This window comes from Microcaecilia unicolor, chromosome 12, assembly GCF_901765095.1.
Source record: "Microcaecilia unicolor chromosome 12, aMicUni1.1, whole genome shotgun sequence".
In the NCBI taxonomy this organism is placed as follows: Eukaryota; Metazoa; Chordata; class Amphibia; order Gymnophiona; family Siphonopidae; genus Microcaecilia; species Microcaecilia unicolor.
Window position 1 is genome coordinate 78,360,753 of NC_044042.1, and position 23,270 is coordinate 78,384,022.

The 23,270-nt window shown below is 44.4% G+C and overlaps 1 protein-coding gene across 2 annotated transcripts in view; it reads right to left on the reverse strand.

Annotated features, from left to right (window-relative positions):
• The window catches only part of NSF (N-ethylmaleimide sensitive factor, vesicle fusing ATPase), a 263,374-nt gene that overhangs the window by 170,959 nt on the left and 69,145 nt on the right, over positions 1 to 23,270 (reverse strand). For both annotated transcript variants that reach the window (XM_030220802.1, XM_030220801.1), the window contains exon 4: positions 18,133 to 18,172. In XM_030220802.1, the coding sequence (XP_030076662.1) occupies positions 18,133 to 18,172 (40 nt within the window). The remainder of the gene's footprint in view (positions 1 to 18,132; positions 18,173 to 23,270) is intronic.

Genomic DNA, 23,270 nt, shown 5'->3' on the forward strand with positions numbered 1-23,270 from the left:
CTATTGGCGATGCCTAGCAGCGATTCACAGACGCTCTGGAGCCTTCCTTCTGCTGCATCCCACCCTGCATAAACAGGAAGTTGCATCAGCACAGCAGAGGGAAGGCCCCAGAGCAGGATTCCGCGTCTCTGTGAAGCTGCTGCCAAGCAGCGCCGATACTGAATAAGTGCTGTGGTTGGAGTGGGAGAAGATGAGGAAGACATGGACGTGCTGGAACTGCGGGAGAGACTGAGAGGCTGGAGGGATGGTGAATCTTACGTGGCTGTGCACATGGGTGGGCCTTAGGCAAAACTGGATGGGCCTGGGCCCACCCAGCCCCACCCATAGCTATGCCCCTGCATCTAGCGCAGTATCATGTTTCCAGCAGTGGCCAATCCAGGTCACAAGCATCTGACAGAAACCCAAATAGGAGCAACATTCTATGCTACCAATCCCAGGGCAAGCAGTGGATTCCCATGTCTGTCTCAAAAACAGACTATGGACCTTTCCTGCAGGAACCTGACCAAACCTGCTGTCATGATTGTGGTCATAAACCCTCTCAAACTTACCTTTTTCCTGGTGGTCAGCTTTGCTGGCTTCTGTTTCTTTTGTCTGTCCTTTCTGAGCTGGCTCTCTCTCTCTGTGCTGGCAGCTTCCAGCAGCATGTCTCTAATTGTCTCACTTCACTGCAGCTGTGGGTGTTGCCTGAGTTGCTCTGCTCCCTTTCTGGGTGTACTGGCTTCAAGTGCTTCACGGGACTGCATTGGTGTGGATTGGGCCTCTCTGGGTCAGTGTGCTGTTGCCTGGGTCTAGGGAGTGTGACATCATCAGGGAGGGCCTTGATAAGGAAGTGGTGTTCTTTCCTTCAAGGCCTTTGCAACGTTGGTGTTTGTGTGTGCTTTAGAACGTCTGCTGAAGGTCCCGGTTAGTGCTTAGTGTTGGAGCACTTTCTGCTTTGTTAGCTTCCCCTTTGATGCTTAGGAAGCACCTTACTAGTTTTGTGTCTAGCTTGCTAGGGTGGTGCTTAGGAAGCACCTTGTTAGTATTGTGTTTGGCTTGTTAGTAGTGCTTAGGAAGCACCTTGTTAGTTTTGTGTCTAGCTTGCTAGAATAGTGCTTAGGAAGCACCTTGTCAGTTTTGTATCTAGCTTGCTAGAGTAGTGCTTAGGAAGCACCTTGTCAGTTTTGTGGTAAGCTTGCTAGAGTAATGCTTAGGAAGCTTGTTAGTTTTGTGTTTTGCTTATTAGTGTAGTGCTTAGGAAGCACCTGTTCTGCGCAGGTGTGTAGCTCCCCTGCTTCCCTTTTTGTTGCTGATAGAAGTACTTCAGGTTTTGGTGTTGTTAGGAGCACCTGTGTGAGCTGTTGTGTTTAGGTTCCCTGCTGTCTCCCTGTGTGTTACTATTAGTAGTACTTCTAGTAGTAAAGGGCTTTGGAAGTCCTTTTGTGAGTGTGATGTGGTTAGTACTTCAGTTAGTATAGGGCTTAGGAAGTCCTTTTGTTAGTGTAGGGCTTAGGAATGCCCTGGTTAGTCCAGTACCTTGGAGCACTGCTGTCTCAAGCCTGTCCTAGTTCTCCAGTCCCGGTGGATCCGGTATCCGGTAAGTCCTGCCGGCTACTCAAACCCAGGAGCTCAACTCCTGGGGGGCTTAGTAGCTAAGTGTAGGTGAAGCTGTGTGTACCAGTCCAGTGTACTCCGGTCCAGAGTGTTCCAGTCCAGTGCGGACCAGTCCGGGGTACGCCAGTCCAGTGTGTTCCGATGCAGTGTGTTCCAGTCCAGTGCGGACCAGTCCGGTGTCTTCCAGTCCAGTGGGTTCCAGTCCGTGTGTTCCGGCTCGCTGGTCGGCGCCTGCAGTCCCTGCCTGTGCCGGTGTGCTGGCCCATTGTTGGTTGGTGGGTTTTGCCTGCTGCTGTCGCTCTTCGTCAGCAGCCCAAGGGCTCACGTTTGCTTCAGAGCCCGGCCCCGCGGGCTCTGAACCTGAGAACCTGACACCTCTATTAAACCCAGATACGCTAACTGCTGTTACCACATCCTCCAGCTATGAGTTCCAGAGCTTAACTATTCTTGGAGTGAAAAAATATTTCCTCCAACTTATTTTAAAAGTATTTCCATGTAATTTCATTGTGTCCCCTAGTCTTTGTACTTTTTGAAAGAGCAAAAAACAAAAAATTTGATTTACTTCTATTCGTTCTACACCACTCAGGATTTGTAGATCTCAATAATATCTTCACTCAGCTGCCTCTTTTCCAAGCTGAAGAGTTCTTTTTTTTTAACCATATTTTATTAAAGATTTTATGGAAATTTTACATCAATGTGGAAACATCACTGATCGAACAGACACATACGGAATAACTTACTATTAGAAAACATCCCACAACCAACTTTATCAACACAATATAATTCCTTCTTTACTATTATTCCATCATTCCCTCCCTCCCCTCCTCGCCCCCATTACTATCCCCTCCCCCCCGGAGCCAGATTTTCTCACGTTTCTCCTCGTATGGGCCCCATGTTTTCTGAAACATCCCTAGCAAACCCTTCCTCATCGCAGTCAGTTTTGCCATTTGGTATATATATTCTACTTTATATCCCACTCTTTGCAAGGGTGGAGTTTCCCGTGTCTTCCAAGCCCTTGCCAGCTGCATTTTGGCCGCAGCAAATATCTGAACAATAAGCTTATGTTCTTGTACTCTAGTTTTTTGTGGGCGGGCATGCAATAGGCAGTATTCTATCTGGCGTGTATATCCCCCTGTGCCCAGTTCATTGACTATAGCTATAATTTGTTCCCAAAAGGCACATACCTTGGGACACTCCCACCAGATGTGTAAAAAGGATCCCTGCCCCCCACATTCGCGCCAGCAGTCCTTAGATATCTTTGGATAGATCTTGTGGAGGCGTAGGGGCGTATAGTACCACCAAAACAGTATCTTGTACCCACTTTCAATCATCGGCTGAGTGATTGATGAGCGCACCAGGAACCTGAAGCTATTAGCCCACCAGCCTGTAGGGAAATTCTTTTGTAACGTTTTCTCCCATCTGTCTGTATAAAAGTCAATCGGGGAGCCCATGAGCAAAAGAGCCTTATAGAGTCTAGTTATACATCCCTTCCCTCCTCCTACCCTTATCGCCCGCTCTAAGCCCGTCTCCGCCAGCTCCAGCTCATCCCTTGCTTTCCTCTGAATATAGTCTCTCACACAGTGGTAGTACACGAGGTCCCTGGGGGATAAGTCATATTCCTCCTTCACTATCTCAAAATCTTTTACCGCATTCTCATCCCATAACTGACCCAACCTATATAGCCCTTTGCGGGCCCACATTTGATAGGTCTTTTCCTCCGTCCCCAAAGAAAAACCCGGGGCATCACTTATAGCCGTTTGTAAGAAATATTGCCTCTCTGGGAACACTCTATTTCTAACTTGTAGCCACGTGTTAAGCAGATGAGCTAGTCCTACCGGCACCTTGCGAAGAGCTGTCAGGATCTGTTGTTTCGGTCCCCATAACACATTGCCTAAATATTTAGTGCCCATCCATGCCCTTTCCCAGTGGAGCCATTTCTTGTTATTACTGGGCTGCCATTCAGCCAAAATTTTTAATTGGGCTGCTTGATAGTATAGGAAAAAATCAGGGACACCCATCCCTCCTAATGCTGGGGGGTGGTGCATTGCTCTCCTACGGATTCTTGGTGGTTTCTTTTTCCAGATGTAGGCAAATACTTTTCTATGCAGTTGCTGGAAAAAGGAACGCGGAATAGGCACCGGTAAGGCCATGAACATGTATAATAACTTGGGTAGTATAATCATTTTTATTGCATTAATTCGACCCGACCATGACACTGTCCTGGCTTCCCATCTATCTAGTTCCAGAAATAGTTCTTTACTTTTTTGGGGGTAGTTTGCCTGATATAGCTGATCTATTTTTGCTGTTATCTGCACTCCCAGATATCTAATAGAGTTTTGTGCCCATACAAATGGGTAACGCTGTTGTATCTCTCTCATATCATCCTGGTCTACTGACAGGTTTAGAATCTCAGATTTTGTCATATTTATCTTGAATCCTGACATCCTCCCATATTGTTCAAATATCTCCATCACCTTCTGCAATGACAGCACCGGGTTCGAAACTGTCAATAAGATATCGTCTGCGAAAAGCATTATTTTCTGCTCACGGGAACCCCGAACCACCCCTCTAATATCAACCTGTTCTCTAATTTTCCTGGCCAGTGGTTCTATCGACAATGCAAACAGCAAGGGAGACAGAGCACACCCCTGTCTCGTGCCTCTATACAATTGGACCGGCTCGGTTAACCCCCCATTGATCTTAAGTAGGGCTAGAGGTTTATCATATATAAGATTTATCCACTTATCAAATCTCTCACCCATGCCCATCCTCCCTATCAAAGACTGCAGGAAGGCCCAGTCCACCCGGTCAAAGGCCTTCTCTGCGTCTATCGACAGCAGCAGGGCTGGGCTCCCCTCCTCCTCAATCTGTTGGATCACATGCATCAGGGTTCTTATATTGTCACTGCCTTGACGTCCCTCAATAAACCCCGCTTGATCCTGATGGACCACACGAGGCATTATCCCTCCCAATCGATTGGCCAAAATTTTAGTAAAGATTTTGTAGTCATTATTTAGCAGGGATATGGGTCGGTACGACGCGCACTTCTGCGGGTCCTTCCCTGGCTTCAAGATCAGTACTACCTCTGCCACTCTCCAAGAGTATGGCAGTGAATGTTCCTCGTCGAAGGACCCAATCGCCCGCAGTAGCAGGGGGGCAAGCCATTTCTTAAACATCTTATAGAATCTGATTGGGAAGCCATCTGGGCCTGGAGCCTTATGTGTAGGCATCCCTGTTATCGCCTCTTCCACTTCTTCTATTGTTATTTGCGCTGAAATGTCATCCCGGTCCTTCTCTGAAACCCCCTGTAAGCCCAGGTCCTTTATATACTCTTCCTGCTCTTCCCTATTTGCAGTTTGCTCCCTCTCATAAAGCTGGCCATAGTATTCCCAAAAAGCGTGTTGTATAGCCCCTGTGGAGGTGCACATCTCTCCACCCTCCGACTTTATAGCAGCTATAGAGTTACGTTGTGCTCGTTTTTGCAGTTTACGGGCCAATAACCTGCTAGCCTTGTTCCCGAACTCAAAGTGCTCCTGCTGCGCTGCTTGTAACTGAGCTGCTATTTCCGCTAGTTGGGTCTCATTTAGTTGTCTACGTATTTGTTGTATCTGTCTCTCTCGCTCATTATCCCTGGGGTCTGCCTTATGTGCCTTTACCAGATTGTCTAGTTGCTGCCGCAGTGTGGCCTCTCCCTGTTTCCTTTCCTTATCTACATGAGATTGCAGCGCAATGATATGCCCTCGCACCACCGCTTTCATACCTTCCCATACACTCACCGGTCGTGCTTCTCCATTGTCATTCAGCCGGATGTATTCCTCAATACATTTCTCCACTGCACTTGCATGCTGAGGGTCTAACAAAAGTGCTTCATTCATACGCCAATTCCTGTGGCCCCTCTTCTCTCTTATAAGGCTTAGCTCTATGCTGACCGAGCAGTGATCTGACCAGGAGCAAGGCTCAATCTTAGTCCTATAAATTTTGCCTCGAAAGGTTTCCTCCCCCAACCAGTAATCTATGCGTGAGTACGTTTTATGCTTAGGGGAGAAATATGTATAGTCCCTTTCAGTCCCATGGATTTCCCTCCACATATCCACAAGGCCCTCGCGGGCCATCCATTCATTCATTGCATCTCTATCCCTTTGGGCATAGCCTGCTGTCCCCCCTGAGTTATCTACGCTCGGATTTAAGGTGACATTAAAGTCGCCTCCAATCAATAGAAGGCCCTTTGCTCTCCTCCTAATTACTCCCTCTATTTCTTTTATGAACCCCCCTTGGTCTTCATTGGGAGCGTACACATTCATCAAAGTGTACTGCACATTTAGCATTGAGGCCACCAGAATCAAATACCTTCCCCCGGGGTCCCGTATCACTTCGTTCACACTCCATGGGCACGCACTGGAAAGCGCTATTAGGACCCCTTTGCTTTTGGTTCCTGCAATATTAGATGCATAGTATATTAGGGGATATCGTTTATGTTTGACCAATTTTTCATGCCCGCGCTTCAAGTGCGTCTCCTGGAGGAACACAACATCTGCCTTCAAACGCAGCATTTCTCTAAACATCTGGTTGCGTTTCTGCGGGGAGTTAAGCCCTCTCACATTCAACGTTACACAGTTAAGAGCCATGGCATTTGCTTTTATATTGTTCGTACATCCAGGCTTCCTCTGGCCTTCCCCACGGGGTCTCCCTTCGTTTGATTATATCATATCTGTCTGCTCCTCCCACCCTCCCCCCTCCCCCTTTTCCCTCCCCTCCCCCCACCCCCTCCTCTTCATACATTTTAAGCACCCTTCTTCTTCTAGTTGCTAGGTGCTACCCGTGAAGGAAGTGGCTCCTCCACACCCTATTGTCGTTCTTTTCTAGCATTGATACATAACTTCAACTATATACATGTAAAATCAATACTTTAAGCATCTCAATCCCTCCCCCCCCACATCTCTATATACCCCTCTTTTTGATACCACTCAATCATCTTTTCAGTCCTCTCAGCACGCCCTGGGGGCTGTATTCTCCAATCGCTAAGATTGCTTGCTTCAGCCCCGGGAATCTCAAGTCAAACGGTTTGCTGATTGTTGTCTCTGCAGCCTGTTGCGTCCTGCTCGCTGCCATTTTGGCTGGGTGGCCCTCCCTCCCGAGTGGCCTCTTTTTCCTCCTGCACTTGGTGGGATCTCGGCCAGCCCCTCTGGGAACAGTCGCTGTGCCTCTGCTCTCGTTCGAATCTGCTGCATTTTGCCTTCTTTATAAAACACCAGTGCGAAAGGATGTCTCCATTTATAGCGTATGTCCATCTCTCGTAGCTTCGCTGTGACCGGTTTCAATTCAGCTCTCCGCTTTAATGTCGCCGCTGCCAGATCTTGATATACCTCTATGCGGTGGGTGTCCCATTTAAACTCTGTGCTTTTGCGAGCTGCTTGTAACACTTTCTCCTTCATCCCATATTCTCGAAAGCACACGATGATATCTTTGGGCAGATTCTGTCTTGTCGGGCCCAGCGCCCTGTGTGCCCTTTCCAGTTTGATGTCCTCTGGGCTCACCTCGGTTCCATCCGTCAATAGTAGCGCACTAGCCACTTTTTGTATCACATTCTCAGCCTCACGGTAGGCAGGAGTCTCTGGTAGGCCTCGAAAACGGAGGTTGCAGCGCCTGCTCCTGTTTTCTAAGTCCTCAAGCTTGTCATTAATTTGTTGTTGCCCCAAACTAATATCAGAGATTTGCAATTCAACTGCTGTCAGAGCCTCCGTATGGTCTTCCATTCGCGTTTCTACTTCTTCTACTCTTTGGCCAATCTCCGCGATTTCTCCTCGCAAGCTGGCCCCCAGGTTCGTGAGTTCCTCCCGAACCACCTTCAGATCAGATCTTATTTCCTGCAGCCAGTCCCGTAACTCGGGTAGGATTTCTCCCAACCTATCTGTTTGTTCTTGAGAGGTGAATAGTTCTGGCGCCGTGTCTTGTGTGCACGCGGTCAGTGCCGGCTGTTCCGCCATTTTTTTTTTCTGCGTCGCACTGCCTTCAAACGCGAATTGCGTAAGATTTACCGCTCCTCCGTTCGCCTGCATCCTGAATTTTTCCTTACCACTATCTGGGTATCTCTGATAACTCTGTTGGCTATCAATTCGCCACCGTGGGGGAGAAGGAGATTGCTTTCTAGCCGCGGGTGCCTTGGAGCTCAGCGTTTAAGCAGCCATTCGCTTCGCTGACGTCACTTCCTCCTCCTCCAAGCTGAAGAGTTCTAACCTCTTTAGCCTTTCCTCATATGAGAAGAGTTCCATCCATTTTATTATTTTGGTCGCTCTTCTTTGAACCTTTTTTTTTTTTTTTTTTTAATTTAACTATATCTTTTTTGAAATACTGTTACCAGAACAGAATGCAATACTCAAGGAGCGATGCTGCACACAGGGAGAGACAGGCAAGAGGGAGAAATCTTGTATATGGGGGTGGAGGGGAGAGAGAAATGTTGAATGGAGGGGGAGGGGTGAGAGAGGGAGAAATGTTTGACAGAGGTGAAGGGGAACAAGAGATGGCGCATGGGGTGGAGGGGAGATGAGGCAAAGAGGTAGAGGGGGCAATAAAATAGAAATTGTGTACAAGGGGTGGAGGGAAGGGAGAAATGCTGCATGGAGGGGAAGGAGGTAAGAGAGGGAGAAATGTTGGACATGACAGTGGAGGGGAGGAAGGGAGAGATGCTGCATGGGGTGGGCGCAGAAATGTTGGACATGGCAGAGGAAGGGAGAAAATGCTGCATGGGAGGGAGGGGGAAGACAGATGTTTGATCTGGGGTACAAGTAACAGTGGACAATGGGAGAGAGGGGCAGATGTAGGACATGGGGTTGGATGAGAGGCAGAAAGAGATTAACAGGAGGTGGAGAGGACAGGAGAGAGGGAGATGTTGGATCCTGGAGCAGATTCACTCCAATCTGGTGTAGACAGAAGGGAATTTTGGGGTGGGCCAACAGGTTGGATGGGTGGGCACTAGAGTTGCCAACTTTTTTAAAATGGAGAGATGCCGGAGAAAGGGAGTGAGGGAAGAGGGAGAAATGCTGGACCATGGGGGACAGGTCAGGATGAAACAGAAGAGACAGGGAGATGTCAGGCTATGATAGAAGCAGGAAAGAAAGAGGGAGCAGATACTGGGCTAGAAGGATGGAGGGAGCAAGGCGCTGGGGATGGTGGAACCATGTGGGGGAGGCCAGAAGGGTGAGGGGGAGGGTGGCAAGAAAATGGATAAGAGGATAGTGATTACAGAGGATAGAAATATGGTAATGGCGTGTAGATTAAAATTGAAAGGAAATGGCTGGGGAAGGAGTGAGTTGGGGAATGGAAGAGCTAGAGGGTGAGAGAAGAAGATGGAAATCTGATAGGTAGCTGTAAAGTAAAAAGGACAAGGATGAGAAAGAGAAAGAGGGTGAAATTTGAGTTGACAGAATAGTGGAAAAGAAAAAAAAAAAAAAAGAGAAGAAGAGCTAAAAAGGAACGATCAAGACGTCAGATGTAAGTGTAGTGCATGTGAGAAAAAGGAAACCGAATTATAGCAACATAATGCAAGGTTCCAAATTAGGAGTCACCGATCAGGAAAGGAATCTAGGCATCATCGCTGATGATACGCTGAAACCCTTTGCTCAGTGTGCTGTGGCAGTTAAGAAAGTAAATAGAATGGTAGGTATCATTAGAAAAGGAATGGAAAACAAAAAATGAGGATGTTATAATGCCTTTGTATCGCTCCATAGTGCGAACGCACATCAAATATTGTGTTCAATTCTGGTCACCACATCTCAAAAAAGATATAGTGGAATTAGAAAAGGTACAGAGAAGGATGATGAAAATGATAAAAGGGAAGGGATGACTTCCCTATGAGGGGATGGAGTGTGGTGCAGGGAGGGAGGGGCTGGCAAAAAGGTAACTGGAGTGTGAGAGTGGGGCTGGAAAGAATGATGAAGGGGGGGAGGATTGCCTGCAAAAAAGGTAGATGGAGTGTGTGTGTGTGCACCATGGGAATGGGGTGGAGGTCTGCATGAAAAACTATGATAGAAATGGGGGGTAATTCATGACTAGGGGAGATGCCAGCCCTTATAAGAGGGGAATTCTGCACAAAAAAGTTACAAATAAAGTGCCCTGTTTATTAAGCTGTGCTAAGAATTTTGCATAATTTTCTACTCTTTGTGCAGAATTCCCCCTGGGGTCGTACTTCTGCTGCTCCTAACTTTATGCTGCTGGTGACATCACTAGGGAACAAAAAAAGCATCGACATCTGCTAGTAGGATGTCAAACTCAAATGTCTAGACTGCTCCAGAAGGAAGAAGAGGAAACAAAAAAATTAAAGCACTTAACAGGATGCCTGAAAACAGCTTGAAGTCCTTTATTCATTTATTTTTTTATTTAGCTTTCGCTCACATCTTTTTTAGTAGTAGTTCAAGGCGAGTTACATTCAAGTACACTAGGTAACTTCCCTGTCCCTGGAGAGCTTAAAATACGTTTTTTGTACCTAAAGCAATGGAGAACGACTTGCCCAAAATCACAAAGAGCAGCAGTGGGATTTGACCCAAGATTCTTTGGTTGTTATTCCATTGTTCTAACCACTAGGCTGCTACACCATGTCACAGCTCTGCCGTGCCTTTCTTTTCCCTGACACACTTTTTCTCCTGGCAGGTCCAGCGGTGTTCGGGGTCTGCCTCCGGTGGTGCGGCTGTCTCTGGCATCCTGTGGTGAGGTGCTTCCAGGTTGCTGGCTTTCCTAGGGGGTGCGCTAAAGAGCTGCCCTTACAGGCACAGTATGCTGATATTCTCGGGAGGTGGCTGAGGGTCTACTTCCACCCTCTGGGATACTGAAGGGCAGTTCCTGCTCCCCTCAGACGCCTTTGCAACGAAGTCTCCAGCCCTAGTCTTACCTTGTTTAGATCCTGTTTTGCCTTGCTGAGTTCTTGCCAAACTCCAGCCCTGCCTTGTTTCCAAGTTCTTGCCAAGTTCCAAGCCCTGCCTCATCTCCGAGTTCCTGTAAGCTCCAGCCCTGCCTTGTCTCCGAGTTCCTGTCAAGCTTCAAGCCCTGCCTTGTCTCTGAGTTCCTGCCAAGCTCCAAGCTCTGTCTTGTCTCCGTCGATTTCCTGCTTCCTTCTGGTCTTGTTGTGTCTTTAGTGCCTTGTTTCAGTCTAGTCTGTCTTGTTTGTTGCCTAGTCCAGTCCCATCTGGATCCAGTTCTTACCTTTCCCTTGTCGTGCCTGTTTGGACCCAGTTTTAGCCTAGTTTCCTGTTTTGACTTGTCCTGTCTGAGTTCCAGTTCTAGCCCTGCTGCCTTGCTTTCTTTGCCCTATCTGGATTCAGTCGTTGTCCTGTCTAGCCTTGCCCTGTCTTGTGTTGCTTCTTGTTGTGTCCAGACTCAGTTCTTGCTCTGCCTTGCTTTGCCTTGTCTGGACACAGTTTTAACCCAGTTCCGTATCTTGCCTTGTTCTGCCTGGATTCCAGTACTAGCCCTGTTGCCCCGCTTTTCCTTGCCTCACTTGGATCTGGTTCTTGTCTTGTCTGTCTTGCTTTGTCTAGTTGTGCCTAGCCTTGTCATCCTGCCTAGGCCTGTCTGCCTTTGTTCCTGTCTTATGCCAGCCCAGGGGAATTGTCTGCCGCAGCTCCTTCTGTGGTCCAAGGGCTCACTGTTTCTGTGGTCATGACACTCCACTCTATTTAATAAAATATAAACAGGAACCCGCCCGTCAGGAGTTGGCATGTTTTAATGCTCTCTGTACTGCTTAATTTTTACAGCTCCTTAATTATTTAAGAAGAAATGGAATTGCAGTCACATTAAGTGGTCTTGGTGCAGACAGATTTGGCACCACAGCACTGTGGAACAGAATAGGAAAGAATTAAAAATGCATTAGTTTGCTGCAATATTTATCTAAATAATGATTCCCAATCAAAACTAAATATGTGTATTTATGTTATTCTGTACAAATTGATCACCTCTCTCTGATACTTATTACATCACCAAAGATTTCTATTCTGCTGACACCAAGAAATAGTTTGGAGTGGATTTCAGTATCAAAGAACCAGTACAATAACTGGGAATTTACAAAAACTGAATAATCATGACCATGATCCCTCATGATCGCTCATGCGGAGCGCATGAGCGATTGCTCGTATGTTTTAGAAGCATTGCTCACAGATTTTACATGGGTGCCCACAAAAATGGGGTTTTTTGTGTAATATATAGAAATGCATTGCTAATAATGGCACTCAAAAATTGTTGGTTTTAAAACTTGTTGCTCACATAAAAAAATAATTTGCACACACCAGGCCACTCCTTAGAGGAAACATTGGTCATGACATAATAAATAACCCTCATTGATTTAAAAGTATAAATTTCCTAAAAAGGACTGCCTTAAGGAATTTATTTAAAAAAAAAAAAATATATATATATATATATATATATATATATATATATATATAAAGATAATAACAGAAGCTGGCAAAGCATTCCAAAGTTTTGGAGCCTGGCAGATAAAAGAATTTGAAAACATTTTCTTAAAGAACAATCCTTTAAAAGAGGGCAAAGATAAATGCAAATAGTTCCTGGTATTATAGGTCAATGTTAGTAATGTAATCAAAGGATATAAATACATTGGCGCAAAACCTTGGATCAACTCAAAAACAAGACAGACTTTAAAACTTATCTGAACTTGGACCTGGGGAGGAGGCGGAGCAAGATGACGGCACTAACAGCACTCCCTGCATGACTGCGCGGAAGAAGTTGGTTTTTTTTTTCCTTTTCTCTTCGTTTTTCCTGAAATTATTTTCCTAAACATTTTACCTTGAAATGCCTCATACGAAGCGGAAAGGTTCTGTTAGAACCGGGACCCAGCCGGCACTAACTTCAACACCTACCCAACAAACCCTGGACAGCTTTCTCGCTAGATCCACTGTGTTAGCGGTCGGAGTTTCTGCTGAGCTTACGGCACAAGGAGAGGTCGAGCTCTTAGGACAGGACACATCGTTGTCCCCTCCGACGCTCTTCCCACCGCCGCAGCCGGCAGAGTTCGAAAGTAGGGGTGGACCCCTTATCCGTGAGGATGGCGGAGGGGCAATGCATCTGGGTCCCGAACTCAAATCGTCAGCCGAGGACCTCCTTCCAACGGAGGCTAAGACAATCGCCGTTATGGCGGAGAGGCCGGGAAGTTCTAAGGTCTCTTCTGCGACGATAACGCTTGAGGCTATTTGGGAGTTTCTTCAAACTGTGGTGGTCTCAACTAGCAAAATTGATTCACTTGTGAGTAATGTTCAAAATTTATCATTAGCATTTACTACTATGAAAAATGAAGTTACTGAAAAGATAAATCATTTGTCTGACGAGAACATTAAGCTGAAAGAAACCAGTAAAACTGATAAAGGATAATACTATGATACATAGCAAATTGGAATACTTTGAAAACTATAATAGGAAATTAAACCTTCGCTTGTTAAATTTTCCACGGACACCAATTTATACCCCTTTGGAGATATTCAAAAGATATTTAACATGAGAATTTAAAATTTTCCCCTGAAAATATACCACCATTGAATAAAATTTATTATTTACCTACAAAAACAACTAAAGAAGATTTACAAAATCTTCCGCAACTTCAAGATGATTTGAATGTATCAGAATTACTCGAAACTTCCTGATCAGCAACAACGGAGCGACAAACATTATTAGTTTCGTTTATTTTTCAACAAGATTTGGAATCTGTGAGGAAAATGGCTTTGAAGAATTTACAAGTTCCATTTTATGGAGGCAAAATTTGGGTTTTCCCAGACGTTACCAAACAAACCCAAGCAAGGAGAAAAGATTTTCTTGCATTACGAACTGCTACTTTGGCTTTGGGTGCTTCATTTAATTTGAACTATCCTTGCAAATGCAATATAAAATACTTAGGTGTTAAATATGTTTTCTTTAACCCTGAACATTTAAAGACATTTATTGAATAGAAAAAGTTGCTCTAGTGCATGTTGGGATCAACAACTTGATAGGCCTTGAACGTTGGGTTATAAAGATTGGAAAAAATTTTTGAGTGGATATAATGCTATGCTTTCCTTCTATATTCTGACATGTATGAATCTTATCTCCTAAGTTTGCAACGGCTCTTTCGCACCCATCTGGTGGTCTAATACAAGGAGTACAATTTTTTCTTTATTTTGCTTAAATGTAAGCTTTCCTTTTAAAATTTTTCTGAACTGTTTTTCCTATTCAAGATATAATGCTTGTAAAAATGATAAATAAAGAATTAAAAAAAAAAAACTTATCCGAACTTCCACTGGTAATCAGTGGAGCTGAGCATAATGAGGGGAAACTGTCAAATTTTTTTAAACCACAGATAGGTCTAAGGGCTGTATTCTGAATCGTATGTAATTTTCTGATTAGATGTTTTGTACATCCCAAATATATGATATTGAAATAGTCAACTTTTGTCAAAATTAAAGCTTGGACTAATAGTCTAAATTTCTCTGGGACAAAATATTTCTGAATATGTCGTAAATTATTCATGGGCCAGTTTGGGTTTTTTTTTAATAAGTAAGTATGTTTACTTGAATCTCCAAAGTCAGTTATTCCTAAAATTTTTAATGATTCTAATTTATAGTTTATTCCATTTAATATCAAGAGACTAGACTCCAAATCATTATCCCCACGACCAACCAAGAGAAATTTAGTTCTCTCACTACTGAGCTTTAAATGATGATTAAACATCCAAATGGAAATTAATAGCATACATTGTCCGTTAAATAAAATTATTTGTTTTCATCATCCTACCATAATACCTAAGGGCCCTTTTTACTAAACCACGCTAACACTAGAGGTACCAATATATTCCTAAAAGTCTTAAAGCCAGCAGTCTACATTCCATTGTTTTATGGGAAGAAGGATATTTGCAGATTGAGTACATTATTATCAAGTACCATCATTTTGTATGATGACAGTGCAGGAGGAACAACTGGACCGCTCCTATTTTCCAACATTTAAAGGTTTTGTAGGGGGGGAGTAGGGGGAGGCGGTTCACTTGGACCACCAGGTACTATTTGTTTGAGGTTGGTGAACGGAAGTATTGATGGGGGGGGGGGGGAATCAGTGGATGGGGGATCAGTGGATGGAGTCTAGGGTAAGTCTGGGGCCCAGGGATAACCAGGGAAATCGTGAAGGGTAGGGGACAGAGCATTTTATTCTTGATGGCCATATATTTGAACAATGGTATGCACTGTGTTTTGTTTTTTTTCTTTCTGATGGTGCACACTTTTTAACAGAGGTAAGGTTGTATGCCATTAGTTTAGGGAAAGGGAAATGGGGTGGGATTTGATATACCACCTTTCTGTGGTTACAATCAAATCAATATACATAATCCATATACAGGTACTTATTTTGCACATGAGGTGATGGAGGGTTAAGTGACTTGCCCAGAGTTACAAAGAGCAGCAGTGGGAACTGAATCTAGTTCCCCTGGTATTCAGGCCACTGCACTAACCATTAGGCTACTCTTTTATTGCATGAGAAGTAAAAGATTTTTGCTTTTTTTTTTTTAGCACATGTTAGAATGCTGTGTGCTAAAGCATAATGCAGCACTCCAGTACATCACTTACTGCGTATTAAGCCTTGAGTGTCTAAATTGTCTTTATCTGCTGAAATTCAACATATCAATATCTAATGTGATAAAACTGAGGGGGAATGAATTTTTACAGTTTGCTCTCTTGAAGACTAGACTAGAGTCCTTTCATCTCTCCCTCCCATCCACTTCTTAGAATTCTATAAACAATCACAAATATATTTTTTAAATACAACAATTAAATCTAGGGCTGGATTTACATCTCAGATGGGTCAGATTACAGACTGAACCCGGCAAAGACGTCAGATGCAGATAAGCAGCCCTGCTTTTTTTCTGCTATCAGACCAAAGGCGAAAGAAAATGATCATGCTGATATAATATGTAAACCACAGGGCACCCAAAGTTACCATGAATCCTCATTTAACATTAATGTCAAATATATTTATAATTTTACAACAGCTTACCTACCTGCTTTTAACCAACAGCACTTTGTGTGGCACAGCTGCCTGTAGCAGGGGCGTAGCTACAGAGGACCTTGGGGGCTTGGGCCCCTGGTTGGATTGGGTCCCCAAGCCCCACCAGCAGAAGTGCTCCCCCACCTGCGGGCTCTAAATATTCTCAAAACTGAGCATGTGCAGGAGAGGCCCTCCCCCCCCCCCCCCCTTCCACACATGCTCAGTTTCATGGAAACTAAGCATGCAATGGGGAGGTCCGAAACAGGTGTGGCCACCAATGCCAAGGGAACATGCAAGTTGTGGATGGAGAATCACTTCCGCTTGGCAGGGCAGGGCCAGTTCAGGTATGTGGGAGTCACGGGGAGGGGGTGAAGAGCACCTCCACAGCACAGCACAATTTTGTGCCCCTTCCCCTCAACTCTGTGCTCAGGCCCCTCCAAGATCTGATATCTGGCTACTCGCATGGCCTGTAGGCATATGTCTACTGGATCTAATGGGAAATCCAGCCATGACTGTATCAAAAAAAAACTTTATGGACAATTATTGACTTCATTTGACCCTAACTCCATTCATTAGATTCCTCCACAGAAATGCCAAATAAAAGGAAGTCCAGTAGCCTGCAGAAGGTTATAGGTTTTGTGCCTACACCTCAAACCTGTAAAGCAAAGCTACTCACCTATAGCAGATGTTTTCCGAGGACAGCAGGCCAAGTATTCTCACAGTTGGGTGACACCATCCAGCAGAGCCGAGAACAAGATTATTGTCAAACTTTCTAGTAGTGTCCCACCTCACATGCGTTTGTGCCTTCCCACACGAAGCACGAGCACAAGTCCCTCAAACAAAACCAGTGAAAGAGGCCCTCAGGTGGAGACGTATGTCTCTCTTGAGCTGGGGAGGAATCAGAAGGTACCCCATAAAACTCCTCCGAGAAATAAAGGGGGTCTTCTTCCAAGTCCCATGAGCAGTCTGGTTGGACTGAGCAAGTCTGTGCCTGTCTTGGCTCAGCAGAACTACGTCCACACCCCAATGAGTGCTAAAGTACAGCCCTACCCTCAGACTCCATGGAAGCTTCCACCCCCGACATCGAAAGCGGTACTGCGGATCTCCCCACATGCATGGATTGAGCCTCAGGAACAATCTGGGGCTCAATCGCGGTTGGTGCAAGTGCTCTTGATGCCTGAGCAGATTGCAACTGTAGCATCTGTGCCAGCTCCTCCCTGAGAGTGGCTTGGAACCACTCAACAAAAGTAAGCATTGGCAAAGGCGGGCAAGCTGGAAGAGAGGCAGCCTGAGAAGGCATCGGTGCCGAACTGGAAGGGGGCTCTGGCTGCTCTGAGAGACTTGCATACAGGCATCTCTTCCAAAGCGGGGGAGTGCTCCTCCCGGTGTTGGCGATTCTCAGGTACCGGCACTGCTAATGCCCCGGAGCACTTAGCTCCATGCATCAACGAGGACCGATGCTTATGCTTCTTAGGCTTTCCCTGATGCTCTGCATTGCAATCCTTTAGTGCCAACAAGGACGTTGTTAAACCTGTATGCGTCCTTAGTGTCGGATCCAAAGCAAACTAGTCCCAGGGCCTACTTTCAGAACCCGACATCAAGACAAGTGGAGATTTTCTCAATGATGGTGCAGCCATCAAGGTTAATGTTTCCGGTGCAGATGTCAATCTATCAGCCTTTGAGGAGCCAAAAAGTCTCTCCTGTTGAACTTTCCATGCCCTCTGTCTCCTCAACTGCATTTACAAACAGAGAAAACAAGAGTTAGGCTCAAGGTTAGGCCCAAAGCACTCAATGCACCAATTGTGCAGGTCCATCACAGAAATCACCCCATTACATGGGGCGCACCTTTCAAAGCCACTGGGAGTCTTCCCAAACATCGAGAAAAGAATTATGGCTAAATTAAACTCCTCGATTATGAGCAATAAAAAGGGACAGCATTCAAATTGAAGTCTGTGCTCCGGACTTCAAAGGGCCTAGCAACCTGCGAAAAAAGGTAAGAAAACTAAGAGCCAAAAACAGTATAAAAAATAAAAGGGAAAAGAATAAAATTAGAAGTAAGGAAAATAATAACCAAAAGGGACAAAAAATACCCACACTGGAAGCATGATGACATGTCCTCCTTGCTCTATGTAAAAGCGAAGATGGAGAGACCCGGACTTGCATGTCAGGCAGGAAGGCACCAACACATGCACAGTGGGACACTACTAGAAAGTTCTACAATAATCCTGCTAGCCAACATCCACAACAGGCTCCATCAGAAGACATCACCCAGCTGTGAGAATACGGAAGGCCTGCTTGTCCTTGGAGAACAAAATATTTTCCCCAAGACTGACTGAAGCCAAGCCAACCACCTCCTACCAGCTAAGGTTTGCAAGTGGCCATATCTAGCCAGAGGATAAGGTATGCAAGCAAAACTCATGATCTGAATAGCATCCTTCTGTGGTAGCATAACATGCTAACTAAACCTTGGGTACAACTTCCCACACCAGCACTATCACTTTAGATTTTAAGTTAGAACTGCTAAGATTATCAGCTTACCTTCTACATCTTGTCCAATGGAGAGTCCAGCCCATTTTCGCTGTAAAACAAACAAAAGTAAAACATCAGCATCATGAAAACTCTTACTATACAAGCTGCTCACCCAAATCAAAAAGACATGTAAAATATGAGGTCTAAAGAGTTATTTCCATCTCATGCAGAAGCAGTTCATTAAGTGTTACAAAATCATTGAAGTTGAGCAATGCTGTGGACAAACATGGCACAATTTAATGTGAAAAGAAACAGCTTCAGTGGTGTTAGAGTAGACAACTGTCTATCACCACTAAACCACTATGGAGCCAACACTGGTTGGCAGGTCTTACTATAGATAGAGGCCAAAATGGAAGAAGAGGTACCTAGAAACTAGGACAAGTATAACATAAGATTCTGCAAATAAGTATGGCGACAAAATGACAGCTTGTGAACTATCAGACAATGAGGATAATTTAACAAACATTTTGAGTATCAGTGAACCAGCAGTGCTACCTTAAATGTGCAAATCTAGTAGGAATGAAAAAATAACCATTAAAGGGATACATTGAAATAATCTAGAAAATAAATGCTTTTTATACATAGAGACACTAATTTTATGACAGGTTATCTAGGCAGTGAAGGCAAATGGATGCATCAATATTTTTATACTTATGGTGCTTTTTTTAAATATAGCCTACCTAAAGCTCCCACACAAAGTTATACCTGCTCTGAGGTAGAAATTACTCTGTACATGTATATGCCTAGAAGAATCAACACAGATATATGTTCTACTCTACCTATTCCCACCCTCAGGAATGCATCCTAATAACCGCAACAGAAGAGGTACGCTCTCCGGAGAATAACCTTCTAAAAATTTAAAAACCACACAGCAGATCTTAAACCATAACCCAAGCCCTCAGGTAACAATGAAGCTTGACCAACAAAGGTGACCATATGGTTGAATTTAATCTTTTGAAATATTAAAACAAGCAGCTGTATTTTAAATCAATTGGATTCTCTTCATTAATTTTGACGTAATACCTAAGAGAATTACAATAGTTCAGCAGCAACAAAACTAACAACTGAGCACTTTAAAATGATCTGTAAGAAGAGTTTGAATGAACTAAAATGCAATTGTTTAAGTTTCAAAACGTTTTTTTTTTTTTTTGCTAAATTATTAATCTGGTGTTCCATGCTTAAAGATGAGTCCAATACCATCCTCAATACTTCTGAAGTCTTCTCCAACAGCTCAATTACCATTTGGAACACAATTGGGGATTTCCATAAAGTTTAAACTAAACCAAAGAACATATTTTTTTTTAATCAGTGCTAAACTTAAGATGATGGGAAAGCGACCAATCTCTAATTTTCTTTAAGTAATTATTTAAACTCATAAAGGAGCAATAGGAAGAAAATAAGAAGCAGCATAAGCACTGGCAAGTCAGATGCAAAGCCATTAATAAAGAAGGCTAAAACAGAATATGAAAAGAAACTTGTCGCAGAGGCTAAAACTCACAGTAACAACTTTTTTAGGCACATCAGAAGCAGAAAGCTCAATACAGATGTATTGGCTTATTTAACGTAATGCCGTTATATCGCTCCATGGTGCGACCGCATCTGGAGTATCGTGTTCAGTTCTGGTCGCCTCATCTCAAAAAAGATATAAAGGAATTGGAGAAGGTGCAGAGAAGGGCAACGAAAATGATAAAAGGGATGGGACAACTACCTTATGAGGAGAGGTTAAGAAGGCTAGGACTCTTTAGCCTGGAGAAAAGGCAGCTGAGGGGTGATATGATAGAGGTCTACAAAATTTTGAGTGGGGTAGAGCGGACAGATGTGAAGCATTTGTTTACGCTTTCTAACAATAATAGAACTAGGGGGCACAAGATGAAATTAGAATGTGGTAGGTTTAAAACAAATTGGAGAAAGTTTTTCTTTACTCAGCGCGTGGTTAGACTCTGGAACTCATTGCTGGAGAAGGTAGTGACGGCAGCTGGCCTTGCTGAGTTTCAAGGGGGTCTGGACAGATTCCTGAAGGAAAAGTCCATTGATCGTTATTAAATTTGGGGTTTTTGCCAGGTTCTTGGGGCCTGGATTGGCCACTGTCGGAGACAGAGTGCTGGGCTTGATGGACCTTTGGTCTTCTCCCAGCGTGGCAGTGCTTATGTACTTATGTAATTTGCTTCCCCAAACTAGCATATTCTTCTGTACTAAGTCTTCATTTCCTTAACAAGAAAAGCAGTTCATATACATGACTGCTTTAGGGTCAACATCAACTACAATAAAAACAACAGGTTCAGTCCCAACGTCTTAGCAGCAATGCCCCAGGTTACCATGCTAGAGACCCAGGTTCAATTCCCACGCCCAGCTTCTGTGCTCGAGCTGCCCAGAACTGGGAAATAATGCAGCAAAGGCAACAGTGGAGGAGTGGCCTAGTGGTTAGAGTGGTGGACGTTGGTCCTGGGGAACTGGGTTCGATTCCCACTGCAAGCGCAGGCAGCTCCCTGTGACTCTGGACAAGTCACTTAACCCTCCATTGCCCCATGTAAGCCGCATTGAGCCTGCCATGAGTGGGAAAGCACGGGGTACAAATAAAAAACAAAACAAAACTATAAGCTCTCAGGAAGAAGGAGTCACAGTCAACATGGAAAAGTGACACCCATCATGCAATTTTACAACGAGGCACCTATAAGAATTTCCAAAAATGTGATTTCCCTATATAATCAAACAAACCACGGACTTCAGCAACCATAACTCTTTAATGAATTTCACGCACCCACCTCCTCATTGACCCAGTGAATCAAATGAAAGTTTTTACATAAAACGTATCTTTTTTGCCGATTAAGTACTATCTTGCTTACTCATGTTTTAGAATTCACTTTGTAACAAACATATTCATTTCCAATAAATATAAAAATTACTCATCTTATAGATGAAAGTTCTATTGACAGCTGACGTACAGTGTGTTAGCGAAACAGTCTATCAAGGCTATCAAAAAAAAAATGGAAAATACAGCTTGAAGGGAGGAGCTTGAAGAGAGGTGGACGGTTAGCTCCCACTTGTTGTAAGAGACGCCGTGAAGCCTTTATGTGAAGACACTACGACGGCCCCACGCCTTAGTGGGAAGCGCAATATATAAAAGACATTATCTATTCAACAGCTCCAAGGAGAGTCAATCGACAGAAAACGATGTGCCTCTTGTTGTGTATTATCAAGCCTTAAAGATCATTATTGGGTCAATTTCTTTTAGTCTTTATTGAGGGCTTGTGGAACAAGAGGTACTAGTTTGATACTCACATCTTCAATATTGTTTTTAAACACTTTGTTTGAGTTATTCTCTTTTATGTGATTAGAGCATTGGTATATACAAAAAAAAACCACGGAGAGGTTCAATGATTGAGATGCTCAGCCACCCTTAGAGACTTTAAGAAACATGTATATAGTCTCGTCTTGGGTCTTAATACTCTGAGAACCCTCCAAAAATAATACAAACAAGTGTTTGTTTACATAAGATGTGATTTGATGTGGGGTCAAGTTTCTACCTTTATTCTTGTATCCACGTTTAAAGTCTCTGGTTTGTGTTTTGTTATTTGCAGACTGTTACCAGAGTACTAATTGTTTCGGGATTATGTTTTGCTCAATTGGCCTCTCTTGTTGCCAGCATCTTAAAGCTTCTGTAGACTTCTGGCTTATGGGTGATGAGGTGCACTGCTGAGGTCTGTGGTATATTTGATTATATAGGGAAATCACTACTGAAGAAGATTACTTGTGTACACGATTTCCCAATAGTACAGCCATTGTAGTGGCATTTTATAAAAGACAACATAGGTGCTTATTTAACTTTATAAAATGGACCCAGAACTATCCCAACAGCTCATACCTGCTCCAAAGCAGGTGCAAGTATATATTTATTTTAAAATACACATTTACACCACACTTTGCCACTGCTCCATCCAGACTATGCTTCTTGGAACACCCACACGACTTTGTTTTATATATGTGTACTCCCATGCAATTTTATAGTACCCATTTTCCCCGTATTGAATTGCCAGTACATAACACATCTAAATCTTCTAGAGACTTCCTTGTTCTTCACTTCCCGAATTGCAATAAGGTAAAATTATGTATAATCATACCTGATAATTTTCTTTCCATTAATCATAGCTGATCAATCCATAGACTGGTGGGTTGTGTCCATCTACCAGCAGGTGGAGATAGAGAGCAAACTTTTGCCTCCCTATATGTGGTCATGTGCTGCCGGAAACTCCTCAGTATGTCGATATCAAAGCTCCATCTGCAGGACTCAGCACTTAGAGAATTACACCCACAAAGGGACACTCTGCCCAGCTCACCACCGCCGAAACGGGGGAGGGGAATTAACCCAGCTCATCCCCACACAAGTGGGGGAGGGGAATTAACCCAGCTCATCCCCACACAAGTGGGGGAGGGGAATCCGTCCAGCTCATCCCCGTGGAGCGGGGGAGGGACACCACACCCGCCGATGCGGGGGGATCTGGCTTATCCTGCAACCGCAACCGCGGGAGGAGCTGACTGACCCTAGCACCGCCGAAGCGGGAAGGGTACAAAACTGCCCTACAACCGCACGAAGCGGGAGGGAGTGCCGGCAGAATTTATGTCTCAATCCAGCCCCATAAAACGGAGGGGAGAGGAATGCAGCAGCTCACTGTAACACAAACTCGTCTCAACTCTTGAAGAATCCAAGTGAAAAAACTTGAACCCGAAGTCTTCCTGAAGTAACTGAAGACTAAACTTGAACCTGAAATGCAACCAGAATAGAAACCATACAGATATCTGGGAGGGGCTATGGATTGATCAGCTATGATTAATGGAAAGAAAATTATCAGGTATGATTATAGATAATTTTACCTTCCATATCATCAAGCTGATCAATCCATAGACTGGTGGGATGTACCGAAGCAGTACTCACCCAGGGCGGGACATAGGAATCCCTGAACTCAACACTGAAGCTCCACACCGGGCCTCCGCCCGTGCCGCCACAGTCAAGCGGTAATGCTTGGAGAATGTATGGGCCGATGCCCAAGTTGCCGCCTTGCATATCTCTTCCAAGGAGACGGACCCGGCCTCTGCCATCGAGGCCGCCTGAGCTCTAGTGGTGAGCCTTCAGCTGGATAGGCGGCACCTTC